At 44.1% G+C, this 27,940-nt stretch overlaps 3 protein-coding genes across 4 annotated transcripts; 1 reads left to right on the plus strand and 2 right to left on the minus strand.

The window, feature by feature from the left end:
- The first annotated feature begins 11,745 nt into the window (after positions 1 to 11,745).
- Positions 11,746 to 17,652, plus strand: LOC109752767 (glucose-6-phosphate 1-dehydrogenase, cytoplasmic isoform). 2 transcript variants are annotated; one of them, XM_020311672.2, is made up of 16 exons: positions 11,746 to 11,970; positions 12,861 to 13,085; positions 13,305 to 13,390; positions 13,547 to 13,595; positions 13,667 to 13,853; positions 13,992 to 14,149; positions 14,236 to 14,304; positions 14,505 to 14,563; positions 15,000 to 15,036; positions 15,262 to 15,333; positions 15,479 to 15,626; positions 15,951 to 16,046; positions 16,706 to 16,776; positions 16,866 to 16,981; positions 17,175 to 17,220; positions 17,298 to 17,652. In XM_020311672.2, exons 2-16 carry the CDS (start codon positions 12,903 to 12,905, stop codon positions 17,472 to 17,474), a joined length of 1,554 nt encoding a protein of 517 aa, XP_020167261.1. In that variant the 5' UTR covers positions 11,746 to 11,970; positions 12,861 to 12,902; the 3' UTR covers positions 17,475 to 17,652. The 2 variants fall into 2 exon arrangements, with proteins under 2 accessions (XP_020167261.1, XP_020167264.1); XM_020311675.4 differs by having other exon boundaries at positions 11,925 to 12,121.
- Positions 17,653 to 19,051: 1,399 nt separating this feature from the next.
- LOC109752753 (F-box/kelch-repeat protein SKIP30) lies at positions 19,052 to 22,869 on the minus strand. Its single transcript, XM_020311649.4, has 2 exons — positions 22,618 to 22,869; positions 19,052 to 20,378 (listed from the first exon to the last, which is right to left on the minus strand). Exon 2 carries the CDS (start codon positions 20,334 to 20,336, stop codon positions 19,275 to 19,277), a length of 1,062 nt encoding a protein of 353 aa, XP_020167238.1. The 5' UTR covers positions 20,337 to 20,378; positions 22,618 to 22,869; the 3' UTR covers positions 19,052 to 19,274.
- Positions 22,870 to 24,356: 1,487 nt separating this feature from the next.
- LOC109752761 (cytosolic Fe-S cluster assembly factor NBP35) lies at positions 24,357 to 27,386 on the minus strand. Its single transcript, XM_020311663.4, has 3 exons — positions 27,105 to 27,386; positions 26,856 to 26,957; positions 24,357 to 25,418 (listed from the first exon to the last, which is right to left on the minus strand). The coding sequence occupies exons 1-3, from the start codon at positions 27,151 to 27,153 to the stop codon at positions 24,523 to 24,525; spliced, it is 1,047 nt and encodes a 348-aa protein (XP_020167252.1). The 5' UTR covers positions 27,154 to 27,386; the 3' UTR covers positions 24,357 to 24,522.
- Positions 27,387 to 27,940: the final 554 nt, after the last annotated feature.

The following is a 27,940-nucleotide window of genomic DNA, read 5'->3' on the forward strand; positions in this document are numbered from 1 at the left end:
CGGGCCGCTTCATCCTACAATGCCGCCGAAACAAGAAACGACTAGTAGCGGCAAGAAGAATTGGAAAACTCAACGCCCACAACTGCTTTGTGTTCTACTCGTGCATAGTAACTACGCATAGGCCTGGCTCATGATGCCACTGTTGGGAATCGTAGCATAATTTTAAAATTTTCCTACGTTCACCAAGATGCATCTATGGAGTATACTAGCAACGAGGGGAAAGGAGTGCATCTACATACCCTTGTAGATCGCGAGCGGAAGCGTTCCAATGAACGTGGATGACGGAGTCGTACTCGCCGTGATCCAAATCACCGATGACCGAGTGCCGAACGGACGGCACCTCCTTGCTCAACACACGTACGGTGCAGCGACGTCTCCTCCTTCTTGATCCAGCAAGGGGGAAGGAGAGGTTGATGGAGATCCAGCAGCACGACGGCGTGGTGGTGGATGTAGCGGGTCTCCGCAGGGCTACGCCGAGCTTCTACGAGAGAGAGAGAGGTGTTGCAGGGGAGGAGGAAGGCGCCCAAGGCTGTTGTGTGCTGCCCTCCCTCCCCCCCCTTTATATAGGCCCCTGGGGGGTGCGCCAGCCCCAAGAGATGGGATCTCAAGGGGGGCGGCGGCCACAAGGGGGGGAAGGGGTTGCCTTGCCCCCCAAGGCAAGCGGGAACTCCCCCCCCCCTAGGGTTCCCAACCCTAGGCGCAAGGGGGGAGGCCCAAGGGGGGCGCCCCAGCCCACTAGGGGCTGGTTCCCTCCCACTTTCAGCCCACGGGGCCCTCCGGGACAGGTGGCCCCACCCGGTGGACCCCCGGGACCCTTCCGGTGGTCCCGGTACAATACCGATAACCCCCGAAACTTTCCCGGTGGCCGAAACTGGACTTCCTATATATAATTCTTCACCTCCGGACCATTCCGGAACCTCTCGTGACGTCCGGGATCTCATCCGGGACTCCGAACAACTTTCGGGTTTCCGCATACATATATCTCTACAAGCCTAGCGTCACCGGACCTTAAGTGTGTAGACCCTACGGGTTCGGGAGGCATGCAGACATGACCGAGACGCCTCTCCGGTCAATAACCAACAGCGGGATCTGGATACCCATGTTGGCTCCCACATGTTCCACGATGATCTCATCGGATGAACCACGGTGTCGAGGATTCAATCAATCCCGTATACAATTCCCTTTGTCAATCGGTATGTTACTTGCCCGAGATTCGATCGTCGGTATCCCAATACCTTGTTCAATCTCGTTACCGGCAAGTCTCTTTACTCGTACCGCAATGCATGATCCCGTGACTAACGCCTTAGTCACATTGAGCTCATTATGATGATGCATTACCGAGTGGGCCCAGAGATACCTCTCCGTCATACGGAGTGACAAATCCCAGTCTCGATCCATGCCAACCCAACAGACACTTTCGGAGATACCCGTAGTGCACCTTTATAGTCACCCAGTTACGTTGTGACGTTTGGCACACCCAAAGCACTCCTACGGTATCCGGGAGTTGCACGATCTCATGGTCTAAGGAAAAGATACTTGACATTGGAAAAGCTCTAGCAAACGAAACTACACGATCTTTTATGCTATGCTTAGGATTGGTCTTGTCCATCACATCATTCTCCTAATGATGTGATCCCGTTATCAATGACATCCAATGTCCATAGTCAGGAAACCGTGACTATCTGTTGATCAACGAGCTAGTCAACTAGAGGCTTACTAGGGACAGGTTGTGGTCTATGTATTCACACATGTATCACGATTTCCGGACAATACAATTATAGCATGAATAATAGACAATTACCATGAACAAAGAAATATAATAATAACCATTTATTATTGCCTCTAGGGCATATTTCCAACACAGTGTTAGTCAACGGGTCTGCAACATTCAGATCTGTATGTATCTTGCAAATCTCTATGTCTCCCTCCTTGACTTGATCGCGGATGGAATTGAAGCATCTCTTGATGTGTTTGGTTCTCTTGTGAAATTTGGATTCCTTCGCCAAGGCAATTGCTCCAATATTGTCACAAAAGATTTTCATTGGACCCGATGCACTAGGTATTACACCTAGATCGGATATGAACTCCTTCATCCAGACCCCTTCATTTACTGCTTCCGAAGCAGCTATGTACTCCGCTTCACATGTAGATCCCGCCACGACGCTCTTCTTGGAACTGCACCAACTTATAGCTCCACCATTCAATATAAATACGTATTCGATTTGTGACTTAGAGTCATCCGGATCAGTGTCAAAGCTTGCATCGACGTAACCATTTACGACAAGCTCTTTGTCACCTCCATAAACGAGAAACATATCCTTAGTCCTTTTCAGGTATTTCAGGATGTTCTTGACCGTTGTCCAGTGATCCACTCCTGGATTACTTTGGTACCTCCCTGCTAAACCTATAGCAAGGCACACATCAGGTCTGGTACACAACATTGCATACATGATATAACCTATGGCTGAAGCATAGGGAATGACCTTCATTTTCTCTCTATCTTCTGCAGTGGTCGGGCATTGAGTCTGACTCAACTTCACACCTTGTAGCACAGGCAAGAACCCTTTCTTCAACTGATCCATTTTGAACTTCTTCAAAACTTTATCAAGGTATGTACTTTGTGAAAGTCCAATTAAGCGTCTTGATCTATCTCTATAGATCTTGATGCCCAATATATAAGCAGTTTCACAGAGGTCTTTCATTGAAAAATTCTTATTCAATTATCCTTTTATGCTATCCAGAAATTATGTATTATTTCCAATCAACAATATGTCATCCACATATAATATTAGAAATGCTACAGAGCTCCCACTCACTTTCTTGTAAATACATCCTTCTCCCAAAAGTCTGTATGAAACCATATGTTTTGATCACACTATCAAAGCGTATATTCCAACTCCGAGAGGCTTGCACCAGTCCATAAATGGATCGCTGGAGCTTGCACACTTTGTTAGCACCTTTAGGATCGACAAAACCTTCTGGTTGCATCATATACAACTCTTCTTTAAGATATTCATTAAGGAATGCATTTTTTACATCCATTTGCCAAATTTCATAATCATAAAATGCAGCAATTGCTAACATGATTCAGACAGACTTAAGCATCGCTACGGGTGAGAAGGTCTCATCATAGTCAACTCCTTGAACTTGTCGAAAACCTTTCGCAACAAGTCGAGCTTTGTAGACAGTAACATCACCGTCAGCGTCAGTCTTCTTCTTGAAGATCCATTTATTCTCTATGGCTTGCCGATCATCGGGCAAGTCAACCAAAGTCCACACTTTGTTCTCATACATGGATCCCATCTCAGATTTCATGGCCTCAAGCCATTTCGCGGAATCTGGGCTCATCATCACTTCCTCATAGTTCGTAGGTTCGTCATGGTCAAGTAACATGACCTCCAGAACAGGATTACCGTACCACTCTGGTGCGGACCGTACTCTGGTTGACCAATGAGGTTCGGTAGTAACTTGATCTGAAGTTTCATGATCATCATCATTAGCTTCCTCACTAATTGGTGTAGGAATCACTGGAACTGATTTCTGTGATGAACTACTTTCTAATTCGGGAGAAGGTACAATTACCTCATCAAGTTCTACTATCCTCTCTCTCTCACACTTATTTCGAGAGAAATCCCTTCTCTAGAAAGGATCCATTCTTCGCAACGAATATCTTGCCTTCGGATCTGTGATAGAAGGTGTACCCAATAGTTTCCTTTGGGTATGCTATGAAGACACATTTCTACGATTTGGGTTCGAGCTTATCAGGTTGAAGCTTTTTCACATAAGCATCATAGCCCCAAACTTTAAGAAACGACAACTTAGGTTTCTTGCTAAACCACAGTTCATATGGTGTCGTCTCAACGGATTTAGATGGTGCCCTATTTAACGTGAATGCAGCTATCTCTAAAGCATAACCCCAAAACGATAGCGGTAAATCGGTAAGAGACATCATAGATCGCATCATATCTAGTAAAGTACGGTTACGACGTTCGGGCACACCATTACGCTGTGGTGTTCCAGGTGGCGTGAGTTGCGAAACTATTCCACATTGTTTCAAATAAAGACCAAACTCATAACTCAAATATTCACCTCCACGATCAGATCGTAGAAACTTTATTTTCTTGTTATGATGATTTTCAACTTCACTCTGAAATTCTTTGAACTTTTCAAATGTTCCACACTTATGTTTCATCAAGTAGATATACCCATATCTTCTCAAATCATCTGTAAAGGTCAGAAAATAACGATACCCGCCGCGAGCCTCAACACTCATCGGACCACATACATCAGTATGTATTATTTCCAATAAGTCAGTTGCTCGCTCCATTGTTCCGGACAACGGAGTCTTAGTCATCTTGCCCATAAGGGATGGTCCGCAAGCATCAAGTGATTCCAAAAGTCCATCAGCATGGAGTTTCTTCATGCGCTTTACACCAATATGACCCAGACGACAGTGCCACAAATAAGTTGCACTATCATTATTAACTTTGCATCTTTTGGCTTCAATATTATGAATATGTGTATCACTATAATCGAGATTCAACAAAAATAGACCACTCATCAAGGGTGCATGACCATAAAAGATATTACTCATATAAATAGAGCAACCATTATTCTCTGATTTAAATGAATAACCGTCTCGCATCAAAAAAGATCCAGATATAATGTTCATGCTCAACGCTCGCACCAAATAACAATTATTCAGGTCTAAAACTAATCCCGACGGTAGATGTAGAGGCAGCGTGCCGACGACGATCACATCAACCTTGGAACCATTTCCCACGCGCATCGTCACCTCGTCCTTAGCCAACCTTCGTTTAATCCGTAGCCCCTGTTTCAAGTTGCAAATATGAGCAACAGAACCAGTATCAAATACCCAGGCGCTACTACGAGCATTAGTAAGGTACACATCAATAACATGTATATCAAATATACCTTTCACTTTGCCATCCTTCTTATCCGCCAAATACTTGGGGCAGTTCCGCTTCCAGTAACCAGTCCCTTTGTAGTAGAAGCACTCATTCTCAGGCTTAGGTCCAGACTTGGGCTTCTTCCCTTGAGCAGCAACTTGCTTGTTGTTCTTCTTGAAGTTCCCCTTCTTTCCTTTGCCCTTTTTCTTGAAACTAGTGGTCTTGTTAACCATCAACACTTGATGCTCCTTCTTGATTTCTACCTCCGCAGCCTTTAGCATCGCGAAGAGCTCGGGAATTGTATTCTCCATCCCTTGCATATTATAGTTCATCACGAAGCCTTTATAGCTTGGTGGCAGTGATTGAAGAACTCTTCCAATGACACTATCATCAGGAAGATTAACTCCCAGCTGAGTCAAGTGGTTGTGGTACCCAGACATTCTGAGTATGTTTTCACTGACAGAACTATTCTCCTCCATTTTGCAGCTATAGAACTTGTTGGAGACTTCATATCTCTCAGCTCGGGCATTTGCTTGAAATATTAACTTCAACTCCTGGAACATCTCATATGCTCCATGACGTTCAAAACATCTTTGAAGTCCCGATTTGAAAGCACAAGTGCTCCCTGGGTGATTTTGGTAATTAATGTCAACATATCTCTTGTTGGATTAATGCTTCTACCTAGTATATTTCAGATAAGTTCAACAATGGAGTGGCATGGACTAGAGGATGTGGAACCCCTTCAAAATGCTGAGGACAAAGGATTGGCTCAAGCTCAAAGTTCAGGATTCTACATTTTCTATTTTAGTGATCCAAGATCACATTGAGTCCATAGGAAAGCCAATACTATTAAGAGGGGATGAAGTGTTGCTTAATGGCTTGCTTGCTCAAAGTGCTTAGTGATATGCTCCAAAGCCCTCAACCACTTTCTCACATCCACATATGTCCCAAACCAAAAGTCAAACTCGGCCCCACCGAATCTTCCTATCTGGCGCCACCGAGTTCTCTTGACATAGCCACTGCCAGAAACCCTAATTAATTCGGTCTCACCGATGGGATCTCGGTCTCACTGAGATGGGCTTGCAAACTCTCTGTTGCCTATTGCAATAATTTCGGTCCCATCGAGGTATGCAATCGATTCCACCGAGTTTGCTTGGCCAACTCTTTGTTTTGCTTATTACCCAAATCGGTTCCACCGAGTTTGTGTAATCGGTCAAACCGAGATGAGGTTTTACCCTAACCCTAGCACATCGGTCCCACCGAGTTGATTATATCGGTCCCACCGAAATGCCTAACGGTCACATTATGAACTAAATCGGTCTGACCGAGTTCTCTGAATCGGTCTCACCGAGTTTGGTGATTTGTGTGTAACGGTTAGATTTTGTGTGGAGGCTATATATACCCCTCCACCCACTCTTCATTCGTGGAGAGAGCCATCAGAACATGCCTACACTTCCAACATACATTTTCAGAGAGAGAACCACCTACACTTGTGTTGAGGTCAAGATATTCCATTCCAACCACATAAATCTTGATCTCTAGCCGTCCCCAAGTTGCTTTCCACTCAAATCTTCTTTCCACCAAATCCAAATCCTGTGAGAGAGAGTTCAGTGTTGGGGAAGACTATCATTTGAAGCCCAAGAGCAAGGAGTTCATCATCAACACACCATTTGTTACCTCTTGGAGAGTGGTGTCTCCTAGATTGGCTAGGTGTCACTTGGGAGCCTCCGTCAAGATTGTGGAGTTGAACCAAGGAGTTTGTAAGGGCAAGGAGATCGCTTACTTCGTGAAGATCTACCCGAGTGAGGCAAGTCCTTCGTGGGCGACGGCCATGGTGGGATAGACAAGGTTGCTTATTCGTGGACCCTTCGTGGGTGGAGCCCTCCGTGGACTCATGCAACCGTTACCCTTCGTGGGTTGAAGTCTCCATCAACGTGGATGTACGATAGCACCACCTATCGGAACCACGGATAAAAAATCTCTGTGTCTCCAAATTGCGTTTGCACACTCCAATCCCTCCACTTTACATTCTTGCAACTTGCATGCTTTACTTTCCGCTGCTCATATACTCTTGTCATGCTTGCTTGATATGTATTATGAATGTTTAAACTTGTGCCAAAACTCCACATCAACTTAAGGAAATTAAAAACTGCAACTTTTCTTGATTAGAGTCTATTCACCCCCCCCCCCTCTAGACGTCTCTTCTCGATCCTTTCACGATTCTAAGCCGTAAAGCATGGCACACGAAACTATCGAGTAGTCATCAGCTTTGCTCTGCCAGACATTCGTAACATCCGGAGTTGCTCCTGCAACGGGTCTTGCACCTAGCGGTGCTTCCAGGACATAATTCTTCTGTGCAGCAATGAGGATAATCCTCAAGTTACGGACCCAGTCTGTGTAGTTGCTACCATCATCTTTCAACTTAGCTTTCTCTAGGAACGCATTAAAATTCAAGGGAACGGTAGCACGGCCATTGATCTACAACAACATAGACATGCAAAAACTATCAGGTACTAAGTTCATGATAAATTAAAGTTCAATTAATCATATTACTTAAGAACTCCCACTTAGATAGACATCCCTCTAGTCATCTAAATGATCACGTGATCCATATCAACTAAACCATGTCCGATCATCACGTGAGATGGAGTAGTTTTCCATGGTGAACATCTCTATGTTGATCATATCTACTATATGATTCATGTTCGACCTTTCGGTCTCAGTGTTTCGAGGCCATATCTGCATATGATAGGCTCGTCAAGTTTAACCCGAGTATTTTGCATGTGCAAAACTGGCTTGCACCCGTTGTATGTGAACGTAGAGCTTATCACACCCGATCATCACGTGGTGTCTCGGCACGACGAACTGTAGCAACGGTGCATACTCAGGGATAACACTTATACCTTGAAATTTAGTGAGGGGTCATCTTATAATGCTACCGCCGTACTAAGCAAAATAAGATGCATAAAGGATAAACATCACATGCAATCAAAATATGTGACATGATATGACCATCATCATCTTGTGCCTTTGATCTCCATCTCCCAAGCACCGTCATGATCTCCATCATCACCGGCTTGACACCTTGATCTCCATCGTAGCATCGTTGTCATCTCGCCAACTATTGTTTCTACGACTATCGATACCGCTTAGTGATAAAGTAAAGCAATTACATGGCGATTGCATTTCATACAACAAAGCGACAACCATAAGGCTCCTGCCAGTTGCCGATAACTTCTACAAAACATGATCATCTCATACAACAATTTATATCTAATCATGTCTTGACCATATCACATCACAACATGCCCCGCAAAAACAAGTCAGACGTCCTCTACTTTGTTGTTGCAAGTTTTACGTGCCTGCTACGGGCTTTTAGCAAGAACCGCAACAAAACCACAATGATTTTTCGTCAAGTGTGTTGTTTTAACCTTCAACAAGGACCGGCCGTAGTCAAACTCGATTCAACTAAAGTTGGAGAAACACACGCCCGCTAGCCACCTGTGTGTGAAGCACGTCGGTAGAACCACTCTCATGAACGCGGTCATGTAATGTCGGTGCCGGCCGCTTCATCCAACAATACCGCCGAATCAAAGTAAGACGTTGGTGGTAAGCAGTATGACTATTATCGCCCACAACTCTTTGTGTTCTACTCGTGCATATCATCTACGCATAGACCTGGCTCGGATGCCACTGTTGGGGAACGTAGTAATTCAAAAAAATTCCTACGATCACGCTAGATCTATCTAGGAGAAGCATAGCAACGAGACGGGAGAGTGTGTCCACGTACCCTCGTAGACCGAAAGCGGAAGCTTTATGTTAACGCGGTTGATGTAGTCGAACGTCTTCACGATCCAAGTACCGAACATACGGCACCTCCGTGTTCAGCACACGTTCAGCTCGATGACGTCCCTCAAGCTCTTGATCCAGTAGAGGGTCGAGGGAGTGTTCCGTCAGCACGACGGCGTAGCGACGGTGTTGGTGATGTGATCCGCGCAGGGCTTCGCCTAAGCACTACGACGCTATGACCGGAGGAGTAAACTGTGGAGGGGGGCACCGCACACGGCTAAGAGAATATCTGATGTGCCTTTGGGGTGCTCCCGCCCCCGTATATAAAGGAGGGGAGGAGGAGGCCGACGGCCTAGAGGGGGCGCACCAAGGGGGAGTCCAACTAGGATTCCCAATCCTAGTTGGAATCCCTTTCCTATTCCAAGAGGGGGAAAGAGGGAAGGAGAGGGAGAGGAAAGAGGGGGTCGTGCCCCCTCCCCCTAGTCCAATTCGGACTCCCTTGGGGGGGCGCCACCCTGCGGGCTGCCCTCTCCTACTCCCTTATGGCCCATTAAGGCCCATAACTTCCCTGGGGGGTTCCGGTAACCCCTCGGTTCCCCGATAAATATCTTAAACATCCCGAAACCATTCCGGTGTCCAAATACCTTCGTCCAATATATCAATCTTTACCTCTCGACCATTTCGAGACTCCTCGTCATGTCTGTGATCTCATCTGGGACTCCGAACAAACTTTGGTCACCAAATCACATAACTCATAATACAAATCGTCATTGAACGTTAAGCGTGCGGACCCTACGGGTTCGAGAACTATGTAGACATGACCGAGACACATCTCCGGTCAATAACCAATAGCGGAACCTGGCTGCTCATATTGGCTCCTACATATTCTACGGATATCTTTATCGGTCAAACCGCATAACAACATATGTTATTCCCTTTGTCATCGGTATGTTACTTGCCCGAGATTCGATCGTCGGTATCCTCATACCTAGTTCAATCTTGTTACCGGCAAGTCTCTTTACTCATTCCGTAATGCATCATCCCGTAACTAACTCATTAGTCACATTGCTTGCAAGGCTTATAGTGATGTGCATTACCGAAAGGGCCCAGAGATACCTCTCCGATACACAGAGTGACAAATCCTAATCTTGATCTATGCCAACTCAAGAAACACCTTCGGAGACACTTGTAGAGCATCTTTATAATCACCCAGTTATGTTGTGACGTTTGATAGCACACAAAGTGTTCCTCCGATATTCCGGAGTTGCATAATCTCATAGTCAGAGGAATATGTATAAGTCATGACGAAAGCAATAGCAATAAAACTAAACGATCATTATGCTAAGCTAACGGATGGGTCTTGTCCATCACATCATTCTCTAATGATGTGATCCCGTTCATCAAATGACAACACATGTCTATGGTCAGGAAACTTAACCATCTTTGATTAACGAGCTAGTCAAGTAGAGGCATACTAGGGACACTCTGTTTGTCTATGTATTCACACATGTACTAAATTTCCTGTTAATACAATTCTAGCATGAATAATAAACATTTATTATGATATAAGGAAATATAAATAACAACTTTATTATTGCCTCTAGGGCATATTTCCTTCAATATTTGCTTTTGTGTGTGCATGTGATGTTCACGAGGCTTTGCATGATTCTCCTATTGGTTTGATAAACCTTGGTTCTCACTGAGGGAAATACTTATATCTTTTTTTGCGGGGTTGGGAAATACTTATCTCTACTGTACTACATCTCCCTTTCTCTTCGGGGAAAATCCCAATGCAGCTCACAAGTAGCAGAAAGAAGTTCTATCATCGTTGCCGGGGAGACATTATCAAAACCTATCAAGTACCCATACACAAACTATCATCTACTTGTTCTACTTTTTATTTGCCTTCATCTCTCGTTTTTATCTCCCCCACTTCTCATAAACATTAAAAAACAAAAAATATTTGCTTTGTTAGTTTGCTCGTTCACTTGCTTTACTTGAGGTTGCTATCATGTCTGAATTTGTTATCGTTAAGGGTGAAAGTAAGGATAGTAAAACTCCTAAGATGGAGACTCCCATAAATTTGGATACTAAAACTTTTGTGACGGGGAGTGGGAATATTATAGAGAAAAGTGTTAGTAAGAGTTCTTTACTTGTATGGGAACATTGGTGTGTAATGATATTCCTATTCTTAAAAGAACCAATAGTTGTGCCCAAGCTATTTCTACACTCATCATTAAACTTAAAAGAAGATTCATGCGTACTCATCCTATTCTGCAAAGATTGTTTTTTGAGCTACTTGTCATAAACAACCCTAAGGCTAAAAAGATAACCGCTCTTATTCTCATGAATGAATTTGATTATATAGTGCGAGAAGCTAGAGAATTCTTTGACTTTTATAATGTGAATTATGAATGTCTTATGATAGATGAAATTTTATATGATAGAGATTTTATGAGGAGATATATGTCTCGTGATCCTCATACGTTTGTGGAAAATGCTAAAAAGAAAGTTTCCCCTTTTTACATCTAATTCAACAAGTGTTTAATGGATCAATTTTCTTGGATTGTAAAAGGGAATAAAGAGGGCTTTAAAGAAGATTGTCTTGAAAATGCTAAGATCCTAATAGATGATGAATCACCATTACTTATGAAAAGTCTCTTGATGACCATGTCTCTCGAGATGTTAAAACTGATAATGTGTCAATTACTAAGAATAGCCCGTTCCACCATTTGAGTTCTCCTAATAAAATCTAATAGGAAGACTAATGGGGCGGCGCATGGAGACCGCGGAGGCAAGGACAACCGCGTCGGAGTGGATGCGGTCGAGCGAGGGAGGGGGGGGGGGTTCTCTTGAGAAGTGGCGTTGGTCGAGTAAATATAAGTGGCTAAAATGCGATGAGTAAAAATTATACTCCTCTAAGGATTTTGAGGGATCGACTAGGTGAGACATAACCCCTTAAAAACAAATAGAACAAGGATCGGGTAGAGATGCTTTTATTAGAGAAAAATACTGAATACTCCCTCTGTTTTTATTGGATTAGAAGAAAAGAGAAACAGAACAGGATGTGGATCAGTGGATGTGGTGGAAGAAGGTTCAGCCAGCGGGTCAAAGGGGAGTGGAAGCAGCCGAGGGCGAGCCGAGTATAAAAGCGGCGGCGAGAAAGGAAAGCCATATAATTCCCACCCAAAGGAAAGCAAAATATTCCCATCCCACCGGCACCACCTCCTCCTCCCCAAGTCAAGCCCCATCGTCTCTTCAGTGTTCACTGGTCAGTTTTCTCATCCTCCTCTCGATCGCACAGCTGCCGACCACAACGATTCCTCTTGTTGGGTCTGAGGAGTCCTTAGTCGATTCACCGGCCGCCTCTGCTTCCCGTCCCCAAGGAAGGAAGGATCGCGTTGCGGTTCGGGATGGGATAGGTCTCGTCGCCGGTTTAATTTTTGTTTGCATGTTTTGTTCTTGGACATACCGCTAGGCTGCTTAATTAGTCGTTCCATAATTCGGAGTTGGGGCGGGGATTTTTAACTGCTCCAAATAGGATAACATCATTTTTCCCTTTTCCTCCTCTGAACACAGATATTTTTTAAACCCTTTTCGGCCCGGTTTTACTCATAAACAGGGCCATTACATTTTATTTTATTTATATGAAACGCTTGCCCTTTCAAGGTTCTACAAAGTGAGATTTTAGTGTATGCAACAGATCTGAAGTCGCAATTGTAATGTTCACGCATATGGGGGAGCCATGTTTCAATGCAGTTAGTTACTTTGCACAGACAGTAATTTTTAACTTGACTAGAAGTAGAATCTCATAGCAGCACTAGCACATCCATGTTTTTTCTTGAAGCACATCCGTGGTTATTAGTTCATGAACATGCTACTACAACAAACTTCTCTGGGATTGTGTTTCAAATGTTGCATTCTCAGTTTGGCAACCGATGGCCAATGGTTGAACAGCAAGGTTCAGTTTAAGTTATTTTATTCTGTGATGGCCTTCAAATTTAGTTCCCTGTCCTTTTTTTTTCTCTTGTTGCAAAATTTCATTTGGACCTGTCAATCAGTGAAGAGGCATTTTGCTTGATTAATAACTTGGCATTGATCAAAGTTATGTAGCTGAAGAGCTCATACATCTTGAGATTAAGTGTACCTCTCCATTCTTAGGTTATCTTGGAAGGACGGAGAAACCATACAGACTAGACTACCATGTCAGGAGGATCGGATGTATCTTCACCATCATCGGGACGAATTAGCACGAGTTCTTTGTCAGACTTGAAGGACTTGGAGCTTTCTTCAGAGTCTGGCTGCTTGTCCATTGTTGTACTAGGTGCTTCTGGGGACCTTGCTAAAAAGAAAACTTTTCCAGCACTCTTCAACCTTTTTCAACAGGTAATCTATCATAACTTTGCAATAGTTGCCGTTCAAAGGGGATAAACTAGTGCACAAGGTAATCTATCTTGAGTTAGTTAACTCGCACCCAAATGTAAACCGTACATGACTGTATTAAAGAAATAATTGAACATCATTGTATAATGTGCTTCATGTCATGTACATAATGTCTTCTCAGCTTGGCACATATTGGCTGAATATTGCTCTCTGATAAGACAGGGATTTATACAATCTGGAGAAGTCCATATATTTGGGTATGCAAGATCAGATATATCTGATGAAGGGTTAAGAGAACGCATTCGTGGGTAAGGTCCACATTTCTGGAGTTAATATAATAATTTTGTGTACAAATAAATTGGTGTGCTTTGTATGAGGATGGTGTTTCCTCCATTTTTATATATGATGAAAATGCTGGTTCCAAAAAAAAAATGCGTCTTAATGTCATCCTTGTATTGTTACAGATATCTCAAAGGAGCTTCAGATGAACATCTTTCACAATTTTTGCAATTAGTGAGTTGCTGATATTATGCATAGCTCGTGTGGTATTTCACTTATATAACCATGAAGAGTTTTCCTTGCAGATTAAGTATGTTAGTGGTTCATATGATAATGGGGCAGGATTTGAATTGCTAAACAAGACAATCTCTGAGAATGAAACATCAGAGAACAACCAACCAGGAAACTCCCGAAGACTATTTTATTTGGCATTACCTCCTTCAGTGTACCCCTCAGTATGCAAAATGATAAGATCATATTGCATGACTCCATGTGAGTTACTTTTAAATGAAAAAAAGCTGACCCCTTAAAAGTACTGAAAATATATGTATATGATTTATTTGGATGTGTTAATTAAGTATTTTAGATCCATGCTCTTTACTTGTGGTAACCACTGTGCTCTACTTTCAGCCTCTCATACTGGTTGGACAAGGGTTATTGTTGAAAAGCCCTTCGGAAAGGATTTAGACTCTGCTGAGGAATTGAGTGCCCAACTTGGAGAGCTTTTCGATGAAGAACAACTATATAGAATTGACCACTATTTAGGAAAGGAGTTGGTCCAAAACTTGGTAATTTGTGTGTTATTGGTTAGCTGTGTATATTTTTCTGCTTTTGTAAATGTTTTCCATGCTATCAACTTGTCATATATTTGCAGCTCGTGCTTCGCTTTGCAAACCGCTTTTTTCTGCCCCTCTGGAATCGTGATAACATTGATAACGTACAGGTAATATGCAATCTTAGGTTGTTAGGACACTTCCATTTGCCGTGCTTCTTTGTATATTTTGTTTATATCTGTATAATATCATACATCTTCCTTTGCTGTTTGTCTAAAACTAAATAAGTTCTTGTTCGAATAGTTGGAGCATTTCATTTTGATAATGGTCACAACAGTATGTGCTTGCATGTAATAAACCTATCTTGCAGATTGTATTCCGGGAGGACTTCGGAACTGATGGACGTGGAGGATATTTTGATCAATATGGGTATGTTGTAAATTTAACTTTTCCAAGGAAGTTCTTATGCTGAGTGCATTTTATTTCAAGCACATATACTTTAAGCTGAAACTATGATGCAAAGTATCTCTTCTATATATTGTAAATTTTAATGGTGCACATGTCACAATAAATATATTTTTCATGTACAGCTCTGCATTTCATAAGCTCGAGTTGCGCATTTCTTTCTTTAAACAGAAGGCTCACATGAGTTTGGCTTTAAATTAATAAAGGCCCACACAGCCAACGGCACATTTCTTTTACAGAACACCAATATTTTCGGAACTCAAAGTCCATTCAGGTGCATTAGTCTGGCATATTTGTTAACAGATGCAAGACAAAACCTTGCTGGATCTAGTGTTTATATTATGTATTGGTATTCCTGTTGTAGCAAATTGAATATCTGACCTCAAATTTGTTGCTACAGTATCATTCGGGATATCATTCAGAACCATTTGCTGCAGGTAAATTGTCCTCATATGAATCTATAGTAGCAATTATTTACTGTGGGAATGTCTCTCACAGTCATTCAGAATGATTAGCACTCTATGGCATCACAGTTTTCATATTAATTTTTTTTAGCAGGGGGAGTAGCTACCTGTCATGCGTTAGAATTCCTCGAAAGAGAATACTGTTTTTTTTTTCAGGAATTTAGAGCTCTGCTTAGTGACTATCAATCTCATTTGCAGGTCTTTTGTTTGGTAGCCATGGAAAAGCCTGTCTCTCTTAGTCCTGAGCACATAAGAGATGAGAAAGTCAAGGTTCTTGCATCTCCTTAAATCATACTACTATACTCCATATTATATCCTGCTTAATAGAAAATCTACCTTTGGACTTTTGGTGTGATACCTAAGTATGAACTCCTTGTTTTTATTTCTTAGAAGTAAATTCATCTTACACTGTCAGGTTCTGCAATCAGTGAGCTGTATAAACCATGACGAGGTAGTCCTTGGGCAATATGATGGCTACAAGGATGATCCGACAGTGCCAAATGAATCCAACACGCCTACTTTTGCGTCCGTTGTACTGAGGGTACACAATGAGAGATGGGATGGTATATTTTACTTCTTCCATGATTGGTTATTTATTTTAAAGCTCAAAAATCACATCATCAAGTATATTTCTTAACCCAGTATCCACATTTTTTTCCATCTGAACTGTCTGTCTTTTTGCGACAAAAGAGTCTTACGACATTATTAGTCCTGCATCACATTCCTGACATATTTGCGATGCGGTTTCTTGTTAGGATTGGAAGATTTCGTCTAATACACCTTTCAGTTTTGTAGTGAAAAAATGAAACTGCATTATAAACTACTTGGGAATTTTCAGATCCCTGTATTTATCTTTCAGTACTGACATTTGAATAATTGTGCTGTAGGAGTTCCTTTCGTCCTTAAGGCTGGTAAAGCACTAAGCTCTAAGAAAGCAGAGATACGTGTGCAGTTCAAGGATGCTCCGGGCGATATTTTTAGATGTATGTACTGATGCTTTTCTCCTTCCAAATGTGCCATCATCAAGCTTGGTCTTGCAAAAGCCATGCATACTAAAGAGAATACTCCAACTCCCCACTATAAATCTGTGCGATGTAGAACATGCCCAATGTGTTGATATGAAGAGTACTTGCTTAAAACGTGTAATGACGTGATACCCGTAAAGTGAGCACAGAACCTAGCGAAGTTACCACAATATATAAACATGGGATGAGTTGCTACATAGTAGGCCACTAAATTCAAGTAAGTCGAGTACTTTCAGTATGACCTTACTGATTTGTATAATCATTGTTTCTTTGACATGGGTTAACCCTGCTTATGCCTGTTTAGTACTGACAAGAATTGATCATCTTCTCATGAGTAAAAGAGCTCAAGAAATGCTTCATAATGTTGAATTTTGTTTCTTTAGAACTGTTAGGGATAATCTGTCATTTTAACTTTATCATTTGCGCAAATGATAAAGTTAAACCCCTTGGTAATATTAAGCCTCAACTAAAATGGTGCCAAATCATCTCCGCTACTGTTGATTGTTATGAACCTGTTTGTCTCAAAATATTATCTTATTCTTGTTAGCACCGAAGTTGAATTTTTCCTCTATTGAATCAAAATAGCTCTGTGTTTGTTGCTATTTACCTTTGTACAGGCAAGAAACAAGGAAGAAATGAATTTGTCATACGCCTGCAGCCATCGGAAGCCATGTATATGAAATTAACTGTATGTACAACTACTTGTCTAAAATTCAGAACTAGATACAGTAGCTATCGACTGATATTTGTCGCCACAAACTTGATGACTTTGGGCAGGTAAAGAAACCAGGGCTCGAAATGGCAACAGAACAGAGCGAACTGGATTTATCCTATGGGCTACGGTACCAAGATGTAAAAATCCCAGAAGCGTACGAGCGTCTTATCTTGGACACGTATGTGCTGTCCATCCTTCATCTTCTGCTAAATTCTTTTGCAACACATTCAATTCTCTGCACGTCGCATGCCCTTTACCCATCAATGCACAGGAGGCGCCATATATAACCTGAAAAATTCTCACCTTTCGTCTGAAAGAACAAACATTCTTCCCCTCAATCTACTCACCGATACCTATGTATGTCTTGGCAGGATAAGAGGTGACCAGCAGCACTTTGTTCGCCGAGATGAGCTCAAGGTTTGTACACCATAGCATTTACATCCGTGCTTCTTTTGCAGTGAATTTCTGTTGGGAACATGACACCGTTTCAACAGGCTGCCTGGGAGATCTTCACTCCTTTGTTGCACGACATCGATGCTGGCAGGCTCAAGGCTCTGCCATACCAACCGGGAACCCGGGGTCCTCTGGAGGCCGATGAGTTGAGCAAGAGGATGGGGTACGTGCCGACTCTTGGCTATGTTTGGGCACCGCCAACTCTTGCAAAGTTTTAGCCGCTACCAAGTGCCGGTTAAGAACAGGAGCGTTGTGGGTTTACAGAGAATTACTTCAGAGGGAAATTACTTGCTCTGTATGTTATATATGGAGAGCATTTGTAATAAGCAGTCTCTGCTTTTCAAAACAGTGTACCATTTTACGATTATAAATAAATGATACTACCATCTTGTTAAATTCACACATTCCGCTCAGCGGGACTGATAAAAAAAACTAATTCACCATGGAAGAACCTTGCAAACCTAGCAAGCGTCAGTTTATATTTATTTTATTTTATATTTTTTGCGAAAAAAGGCCCGGGTCTATTATAGAGAAGTTTGCCTCTCTTCTGCTAAACTGTACGGCCTTGGCACTAGAAACTATAGTGGAAGAGAAGAGGGGCAAATTTCTCTATAATAGACTTTTTTCGCAAAAAACTCAAATTTGGATTATATTACTGGTTGTATGTCCCTTCGTTCAGGACGTGCTCTTAAAAAACTCAAATTTGGATTATATTATTAAATCAAGAGAACATCCGATATAACCAGATACGGGAAACTGAACCTAAAGACGTACAGAAATGACCCTAAACGAAGGGAGATACAACCAATACCACAATGACTCGAAATTCTTATCAAAGTCGCAACTGAACTCGCCTTGTTGGGCCACCATTGTTTTTACCGGCAATGGTGATGGAGATTGGCAATTGCGCCAAGCATATCTGGTGTGTGGGTGTGTGGGTGTGTGTGTGTGCACCTCGATCTAGGTAGGTAAGCACACCAGTATTGCTAGACCAGGCCATCACCTTGCTCATAAAGAAGATTGAAATAAAAGGGATTGTTGAAGACGGCCATCACCTTGCTCACAGAGATTCGAAAAGGAATTGATGAAGAAAATGATGATGTTGCCCGCAGTGCCTATGAAGCCACGCCAACTTGACACAAAGAACCAAGGGCGTCGTCCATGAATAACAGCAGAGAGAAAAACTGCCAACCTCCTCAGCAACGGCGGACCAATAGCTACCGAAGCCCGGATCGGAGCCGGAGGAATTTTATTCGAGACAACAGACACCATCACCGTCAGTGCCATGTTGATGCGACTAAACTTCTAAAGCCAACTCTTGCTTCGGCAAAAATTGGCAAGCCAAGAAAGTTCAATTGATTTTGCACCCATATCTTGTCATGTGGTCAAAAACATTGCCGAAGTGGGGTAATCTCAGCTTGAAGGAACTGGAATGAGTTGCATAAATAGTGGTGGGTTTTTTCCCGGGTGCCGCTCATTCTTCACTCTAATCTTATAACATGTCTCTGATCTGGTGAACAAGAGAACCGTATGTTGGAAAGGCCTTCCAGATGCAAAAAAAAAAAAAATCAGAAAAATCATAACTTCACTTTTAGGATACCAAGAGTAGCTTCCAGTTGAAAAAGCACAAAAAAACTGCATTCGTAAACTTCATCTTATACTTAACCAATTAACCAAAGAGCATAGATTGCACTTCCTGTTCCTAACATCTATTCTGTACGTAGCAAGTCCAATTTTGAAACACACGGGGAACTTTGCATTGTGCAAAAAAAAATAAAAAATCAAACCAATAAGATTGCAGCAAGCACTGCAAGGCGCATGTAGTATAATATAGTAGTATAATAACTGATTGACAATCTGACATTCGAGTCATGGCCAACATATATCCTCAATGCTACAACAAGTGATCCAGAACTAAAAGCATAGTTAACCTTTTTTTCAGAAATTAAATGAGATGCAGAATAAATAAAATCCATCTGCAGTTTTCAGCAACAGCACGATCCCACACTGGAACAAGCCTATATCTTCAGCAGAGCACAGCCTGCGATACTCCCTCGGCAACGCGTCATCGGCGATCCTTGTCGCCAGGTTGGCCTCTCGCTTGCGACATTCAAGATATCAACATCAGACAATGGCTTAATGCACTGATTTCTTGGCCCAGGCCCAATCACTCCACCAAACAAACATATGCTGTCCCCTAAGCCAATCATGCCAAAGCCAATCCTGCTTTGGAATCCTGATGCACAAGGAACCATCTTATCAGGGAAATTCTCACCATGCTGCTTCCTAATGCAGCTATTGCTCAGCACATACAACTCTCCACCAACCATTGCCATTGGGCCTTGCAGCCAAGAGTAGTCCTCAACAGCCCAATAATTACCGCCATCTTCGAGAATCTGGACTGTTGATATCCCTTTATGCAATACGTGCATCTTATCCTTGATGACAAGACCAGAGCATGCAGAGGGGTGTGCCTGACGGAGATCAGGGAGGGACTCCCATGTGTCAGCTTCAGGATCGTAAATCTCAGCCTCCGATATCGATTTGCGGCAGTTTGTAAATCCCCCAGCAACAATTATCTTCCCATCCAATGCACAACAAGCAAACATAGCTCGAGCTACAAGCATTGGAGCCCTCTGGGCCCACAAGCGGTGGAGAGGATCATAAGACCAGACCTCGTTGCTCGCAAAGATTGTGTCATGGTCTCCAGTAAGGGGGTCAACTCTATCACTGCCACCACCAATTACATAGAGTTTTCCAGCAACAGAGGCAACTCCAAAACGGGCAATGTTCCTAATCTGAGATGGCATGACAGGGAGAGTTATCCACTTGTCTCGACGAGGATCATAAAGTTGCCAAATGTTTTCAGGTTCAAATGCTAACACACATAGCAGTTCTTCTGTCGCACCAATCTGATTCCGAACATTGAGAAGCTCCCCATTGCGAACAGATGCTCTCCAAGAGCGGCAAACCAGCTGAAGAATAGGATGAGATACAAACGGGACACGTGCAAGGCACTGGAGAGCCACTTCATTAGGAAGACCGTCAAGTAAGGTCGATACCATTGTGCACTCAACCATATTATCTCAGTATACAGCACGGAAGCGACAAGACCTATTAGCCTGAACATAGTCAAACATACCAAGTTCAGATACACGCTGTACATAGAAATCAGCAAAGTAGAATCAAAATAATGATCAGGCATTCATCTAATAGATATTATTCAGACAGAAACTTAATGAGACATGGAATGATGAAAACAAATAGTTAGAACTCTAAACCAACAATAGGGACATAAATAATGAAAGTATCCTAAGTGAGGCTGAAGGTGAGCCTGCAGGGCACATCACATCATAGAGAAATTATTTTACTTGCTGAGGGATAGCGTGTAACAAAAGATTGTTGATAGACCCAAAATTGTTCGGAGTTCCTCCTAGGGCATAGCAAAGGTAGCTCATATTCATTGAAAGTTCTTACTTAGCACTTGCCCTGGTACAATGTTAAACAGTTTTTATTTGCAAATTGATTACAATACCTAAGGACATAGGGAACTATATTCCAAAATCATGATTGTTAACATCAACCATGAAAGAAACAGCAGCAGCTACAATTATTAAGGTATATTGTTACTTTATGTTCTTTAAGCTTCTCAGTTTTCACTATACAGATTTGTGAGGGGAAAAAATAGCCTCAAGAAAACAAAGTGATCAATTAACTCGGCTCAAAAGTTGACTAACATGTGACAACTGACTATGGATATTCCAGAAAAGCTCCACGCGGAAAGTAACCACAGCAGACCTCTAGGATATGGGGCTTGTGAGTTGACAGAGATTTGTAAATTGGGGGGTCCTTTTTCAAAAGTTCACAGGGTTCTATATTCATCCTCTAGTCATCTATATATCCCCCAAGACAAATGGTGTTTGTGTTCTTAGTTTTAAGATAAGAGGAACAAAAGAACATGCACAAGTTCTCTGAAAAGCGGCCGGGCAACCTTAGCAGAGTAAGGCAGGGAGATCGCCTAGTTGGTCAAAGGTGCCAGAGGTGACGTTCGGATTCTGTGCAGCCAACTTGGCAAACCGGGCAGGTACAGAGATGGCCTCAGCCTTCAGGAGTGTGCCAGCAGTGCGAGATAGCGGGAAATGGGGTCAGAGTGGGCCCAGTGGTATGGGAGGAGATGTCTGTTAAGCTACATGCACTAGCCAACGTAACCAAAAATCCAAACTGATGGAAAGGGCTAGGCAATCCACATATACACTTCAACACCCCCTCTCACATGTGATGCGGGAAGTCAACACGTGAATAGACTCACAGGTATGGCTCAAGAGGCCTATACATGGACAAAGAGGGAGCAACAGCAAATTTTGGATAAATTGCAGAAGCCAGGACTTGAGCTCAAGACCTTAAGACTCTGATACCATGTTAAGCTTCATGCACTACCCAACGCAACCAAAAGTCTTTTTGGAAAGGGCTAGGCAATCCACATATACACTTTAAAAATGTCGCGGTGGCAGAGGCAAGCAGAAGTGTAGCCTGGCAAAGCAGATATGTAGCAGCCATGGAGCCGGAATAAAATTATGAAGTGATACTACTTGCGTGAAATAAAACTAACCAGTAATAACCCACATAAATTTAGCATCTGATTTGGAAGTAGGATAGTAGTATGAATGCTACAAATAACAATATTATCATCCTCCCTGGCATGGATGACATGAACCAACTGCACCAGGAAATGAGGCTGCTGCTTAGGGAAGATGGCCTTGGAGTACTCTAAAAAGCACCAAGCTGGCGGCCGGGAAGATTCTAGTCAGGATTAGGCAGACACCTAGATAGGAGGGTGGCACCTAGCACCTAAGCAGGGTAACGTCCACCATCTAGAACACTGGTGCCCTCCTAGCTGATCGCACATACCATGGTTCTAGATCAGTATCCTGGTATTCTCCCTCTCTGAAACTGGGTATTAGCAGCTGCAAGCAGCAGTAGACCAGTCAACAACTCAAAAATGATTTGTGATTAAAATTGGTATTGGTCCATTACATACGAACATATATTCCTAAATCATCCTGCAAAATTAACTGAACCATGACTAGGCACACCCGAGCATCAGGAAATATGTAGTGAGATCGATTAATTAACACTTCAAGCATTCAGATATGCCAGCATAGAGCAATATGTGGGGGTCAGACGAACGAACAGGTGCGAACGGGCAATCCTAATCGTAGAACGCAAATTATGGACTCGAACCAATCCCATGAGCGATTATGCATCCGCCACATCCAGATCTAGTGACAGGCAACACAAATCCGACGCCGAACCGATGAATTGGGCTGGCTAGCATCGCGTGATTTGGGGCCGAGTTCGTACCTCCGGCTGGAGCAGAGGCCCGCGCCCGAGGTGGGCGGTGGAACGAGGACCGGAGAGCTCGCCGGACTCGTCCGCGCCTGGGGCCGGCCGCCGGTGTCGTCGCCGCGCAGCGGGTGTATGGGTCGGAAGGGAGGCGTCGCTCGGTTCGGGTGCGGTGCAGAGAGAGAGAGAGAGAGAGAGGGGAATGGAATGGGTGAGGGAGGGGAGGAGTGAGGCGTCAGGGGCGACGGGATTTTGCCTTTTGGCTTTTGCGGCCTCCTCTATTTTTGGGGCGGGTTCACGCAACGTATCGACCGAATATTCTCTCCCTAGAGCGACATGCCATTGTTTGTTTCCCACAAGAAAAAATGAAGTTTTCATCGATATTCATTTTCATGTCGAATACCATAAGTCTGAATAACTAATGGTGTGTCTCCGACGCCGACCTTAAACCACCGTAATCATCGTACCGCGCGGTCCAGATGTGTTTTGTCATCTAATATGGTTCTATATCGATCCGGATCTTTATATCGATGCGCTCGACGATCCGGATCTTTATATCGATGCGCTCGACGATCCGAATGTACTTTTTCTCGTAAACTGAAGATAAACTAGGGGGCTTTTGCGGGCGTCTGGACCGCTCTGCAAGTCCGCTTCGGACTACCCTGGCCACCGTTACCCCCTCCCTCGTCCATGCGCACCTCCCGCACGAAACGGTCAGCGCCGCTCCAGAGCATCATTGACGGACGCGACCTCTCACTGCTGCCGGCATTGAAGCGGTGTGCCGCTCGAGAGAGCACCGCCTACGCCGCTTCGCGGTGCACGCGATTGATCCACGTTCAAACGACACTCGGGCGGTCCATCGCCCTATAATGATATGCGGTTGCTGAGGAACCTACTACAACGCCACCCGTCCGTCCGTCTGCCACACACCATTAACCACACCCGCGGTGGCCCATTGTCACCCGCCCGTTATATAAACTCCAGCCCCAGTCATAGCCGCAGTCATCCTCCTCCGATCCCTTTCTTCTCTCCGCACCACGTCCGCCATGGCCTCATCGCGCTCCAAAGCTCTCTGGGACAGTCTCTGGCCAGCAGGCAGACGAAGGCCACTGACGTCCCAATGGAGGACACGTGCGAGGATGAGCCGACGCCACCCTCCTCACCGATGCCAGCATTGAATGCCCGGCTTAGTTGAAATCTGGCTTGAAATGTATGCGGCTATCACACACCCGTGTCCGCTGACTGGTCCCTCAGTTAGATGCGGGAGAGAGTTTGTGGGGACAGTCTCTGGCCAGCAGGCAGACGAAGGCCACTGACGTCCCAACGGAGGACACGTGCGAGGATGAGCCGACGCCACCCTCCTCACCGATGCCGGCATTGGATGCCCGGCTTAGTTGAAATTTGGCTTGAAATGTATGCGGCTATCACACATCCATATCCGCTGACTGGTCCCTCAGTTAGATGCGGGAGAGAGTTTGTGGGCCAGCGTTGGTGATGCATGCCCTAAGCTAGTACTGCCGGCTGGTTTGCCTACGACAGAGCAAGAATTAGCAACGTGATAAACGGTGTCTCCAGCTGCCCGACGTGTTTCTACTTTCTACGCATAACTCAGTTCGTACAAGACAGAAGCATTCCTCTCTGTTCCGCGTGCACACTGTGCAGCTAGATATAAGATGCAAAGCAGGGCAATAACTGCAAATTTCCAAAGCCAAAACGATTTCTGTAATTTCTGCCCCTATCGCATCAACCTTCACTGCTTATGAAACAAAATCGATAAACAAGCCAAAAAACTTTGGGAAACTAAGAACAGAGTTGAAGCCACTGGGGCATGTAACAAACAATTGTACAAGGATAGTTCTCAGAGATCATCGTAACATTTTGGACTAGTGGTACTTCTCCAACAGGCACAAACACATTGTCTGCTTACTTGGTTTTGATCAGCTTGTCGATTATGCTTTTCAGAGCCGGTGCGCTGGCGCTGCACCTCTGATCGGCGAAGCACGACCTCCCTTCCTCGGCTGCCTTGCACAGCTGCGGGTCCATCGGCACCTTACCCAGGAAAGGTACCCCCATCTCATGGCACATCTTCTCCGCGCCGCCCTTGCTGCTGTCAAACACCTCGCTGCAGGCCACGACCGACAAAAGCTCCGGAGCCTTCTCCTTGATATAGTTCATCGCCCACTCTGTGGCGTCTATCTCCCCGGCGAGACCTGGCTTTACGAATTTAAGGTCTGTGAACGCCTGCCTCAAGCCACTCATGTTCTCCACAACCCCCAACACTGGCACGCCCACCTTCTTGCAGAAATTGATCTCCTTCCTCACGTCTATTAGAGAAACTTGCTGCGGGGTCGTCACGATTATCGCGCCATCAACTTCGGTGGCTTGTAGGTACTGGACGATTGAGATGTGCTCGTCTGATGTTCCAGGGGGTGCATCCACTACAAGGTAGTCAATCTCTCCCCAGTCAACATCCTTGAGAAACTGTTTGATCAATCCGTTCTTGCGAGGACCCCTCCATATGACAGCATCATCTGGGTTAGGCAGCATAAAACCAATCGACATGACACCAAGGTTGGACTCAACGTAGATTGGTGACCACCCAAGGTTGCTCTGATGAATATCCTGGCCTTCAAGGCCTAACATTTTTGGGATGCTAGGGCCGCATATATCTATGTCGAGAAGGCCAACCTGATGGTCCATTTCAGCTAGGGCAAATGAGAGCTGGGCTGAAAATGTGCTCTTTCCAACACCTCCCTTTCCTGACAAAACCAGTATCTTGTGTTTCACAGTAGCCATCCGCTCAGCAATAGCAACCAAGTCTGAAAAAACACAATACAATACTCTCATCAACATTTTGAGGCCACTTAAAATGGAAGTAATAGAAGCGAAAGTACTAAGTATATTTGCACACGCGTTAACCACCAATTATAACAAAATGATTATCCAGCCTATAATAGATCAAGAACAAAAACTAGCATATGGTTATCTTAAGCACAAAAACTAGAGCAGGCCCAAGACAAACAACAACAGTCAGTCAGTCAGCACCGATCAGGCAGGAAGCACAGAGTCAGCTAAGAATACTGGACGAAGGAGCTACAAGTCTCTGGTCCATTCCACATGTATCCTGAATAAAGCACATCTTATATGTCATAAACACCATCATCTATTGGTAAATGATTACTGATCGAGAAATACACACTGACTTGGGCTTGAGCATTGGCTGGCGAGCCGAGCCCCGCTTAGCTTGGGCTTGAGCAAACATATCAAGAACACAAGATATATACCATGTCGGCTGAAGCAGGGACAGTTCGGCAGTGTAAAGTGGACTATCTTGGACTCAGAAATAAAAAATTTAGACTACGCAAGAGTCAAAGGGGATAAAATGGACTTATTCCATCTAACCAACAGGAAGGAACAAATACTGAGCACGCCAGTGCTTCATCATCAATCTGGAATTCTCAAACCTTCCAACATGTTCTACAAGAAAATGGGTCATTTCAATTGTACGCTATTTTTTTTATTGAAGAACATGTTACATCACTAAAGTTGAGTTCCAGCGGCCAACAAGCAGAAAGGGGAGTGTTAGCAGATGCACTGATAAAGGATAAGTTATCTTTGCTGACTCCAAAATATGAGCAGGAGCAGAAGAATAAGCCACAGATGCACAAGATGGAGATAGTTTCATCTTGGCTAATTCCCCAACACCACACTTGAACAAAACGAACAAAAGAACACCAGCTAGAAGGATATTCAGAACCGAAAGCCAGAACTAGAACAAGATTAAAGAGCTAGGGTGATTTATTGGAGAAAAGCAGCGAGCAAGTATTTGCCGGCATAGCAATCTTCCACAGCTTCATTTGCCAGTATTTTGGCCATTGCCTTCTCAAAAGTACAGACAAGCGCATTACTCCTACCGCTACTTTGAGTCTTGTTATGAGACTTGTATAGGTAGTTATGCAGTATCCACAGCCAACTCTGCGGTTTGGACTGGAATGACTGTTACATCTTCTTTTCTAGAACACCATGACTATAACATTTTAATCAGTCATCTGTGGCCATACAAAATCAGTAAGCAACAACCTTGAATATGATAAGGTTACATACATGGGTAACTACTGCTAAAACTACCTAAACCGAGCTCAAGTATTTCTTAAAAACAAGGAACAAATTATGGCAGTGATGCTGATTCACCGACAACAGATAACGTTATAAATAAATAGAATAGCGCATGAAAATCTCGGAGATGATCTGATTACCAGGATCGGGGCCCTTGGGGGCGGTGGCGCAAATCTGCTGGTTCGGGCACCCGGCGCAGGAATCGGCCTTCCCTGCCTCCTCCGACTGCGTTCCAGGGCAATCTAAGCAAGAGGCACATAAACAATCAAGCTCACAAGGCACCCCTTCTTCCATGGCAGGACGACCTAGAAAGCAGGAGAACGCGGACGGGCAAATCGGCCCGAATCCAAAGAAGAAGGGGGAACACGGACGGGATAATCGAGACTTACGGGCGTTGGCGTCCTCCGGGACGTCGCCTTTGCTGCCGCCGTTCTCCATCTCTTCCGCTCCCTGCTCGCCCTCGCCGCCTCCTTCTAGAAGTTCCTCTCCTTGGAACGGGAAGGTGGAATTGAGGATTTGAGAGGACCGCGTTAAAACCCCGGCCGACGAGCGAGGGTATCGGGCGTTCGATTCTGATCCAACGGCTGGGAGGTTGGCTTCAGTCGCTGTACTGTTTAGTTGTCCATCGGACTAGCGTTGTCAAGGACAATTTCGCATCTCGTTGCTTCTTCTTCACATGAAAATATTATGAGTGGTTGCTTCTTCAATTTTGTCTCCTCCTTCTCTCTTTGAGAGTGAATTTTTCGCAATTTTAATTTAGTCCCTCGATGAAAATAGAGAAATAATAACATGCAACATATGCAATGAAAACCTTTAGTGCAAGTGAACGACAGGTCGTCAGCAATGTTGTTCTCTGCTCGAGGAACATGCTCTGCTTGTAGACCGTCAAAACGCTCTTCCAACTTTCTCACTTCATCTACATAAGCTACCATCAGCGGGCTCTGATAATCCTTATTTACTTGCTTCACCACGAGTTGCGAATCCCCACGGACGATCAGCTTTATGATCCCAAGGTCTGCCGCGATCCTGAGACCGGCGAGCAGCCCCTCATACTCCGAGGTGTTGTTCGTTGATTTCTCCCGGGGAAAATGCATTTGGACTACATACTTGAGGTGCTCTCCGGTGGGCGCGACAAGTAGCACGCCGGCACCGGCGCCTTGCAGCGAGAAAGGCCCATCAAAGTACATAACCCAGTCGCGGCTTGCTTCCTTGCCAGGAAGAACGG

The sequence above is a fragment of the Aegilops tauschii genome, chromosome 6 (genome assembly GCF_002575655.3).
Source record: "Aegilops tauschii subsp. strangulata cultivar AL8/78 chromosome 6, Aet v6.0, whole genome shotgun sequence".
Taxonomy (NCBI): Eukaryota; Viridiplantae; Streptophyta; class Magnoliopsida; order Poales; family Poaceae; genus Aegilops; species Aegilops tauschii.

What these genes read in the sequence shown, in the direction of transcription:
- LOC109752753 (XM_020311649.4), bottom strand. Translation starts at nt 20,336, where the DNA reads ATGGTTGAGTGCACAATGGTATCGACCTTACTTGACGGTCTTCCTAAT.
- LOC109752761 (XM_020311663.4), bottom strand. Translation starts at nt 27,153, where the DNA reads ATGGAGAACGGCGGCAGCAAAGGCGACGTCCCGGAGGACGCCAACGCC. An exon ending in CCCGGAGGACGCCAACGCCC is followed by an intron (nt 26,958 to 27,104) that starts GTAAGTCTCGAT and finishes CCTCTTGCTTAG; the next exon opens with ATTGCCCTGGAACGCAGTCG. An exon ending in CCCCAAGGGCCCCGATCCTG is followed by an intron (nt 25,419 to 26,855) that starts GTAATCAGATCA and finishes GTGTTTTTTCAG; the next exon opens with ACTTGGTTGCTATTGCTGAG.
- LOC109752767 (XM_020311672.2), top strand. Translation starts at nt 12,903, where the DNA reads ATGTCAGGAGGATCGGATGTATCTTCACCATCATCGGGACGAATTAGC. An exon ending in AGGAGTTGGTCCAAAACTTG is followed by an intron (nt 14,150 to 14,235) that starts GTAATTTGTGTG and finishes ATATATTTGCAG; the next exon opens with CTCGTGCTTCGCTTTGCAAA. An exon ending in TTCAGAACCATTTGCTGCAG is followed by an intron (nt 15,037 to 15,261) that starts GTAAATTGTCCT and finishes TCTCATTTGCAG; the next exon opens with GTCTTTTGTTTGGTAGCCAT.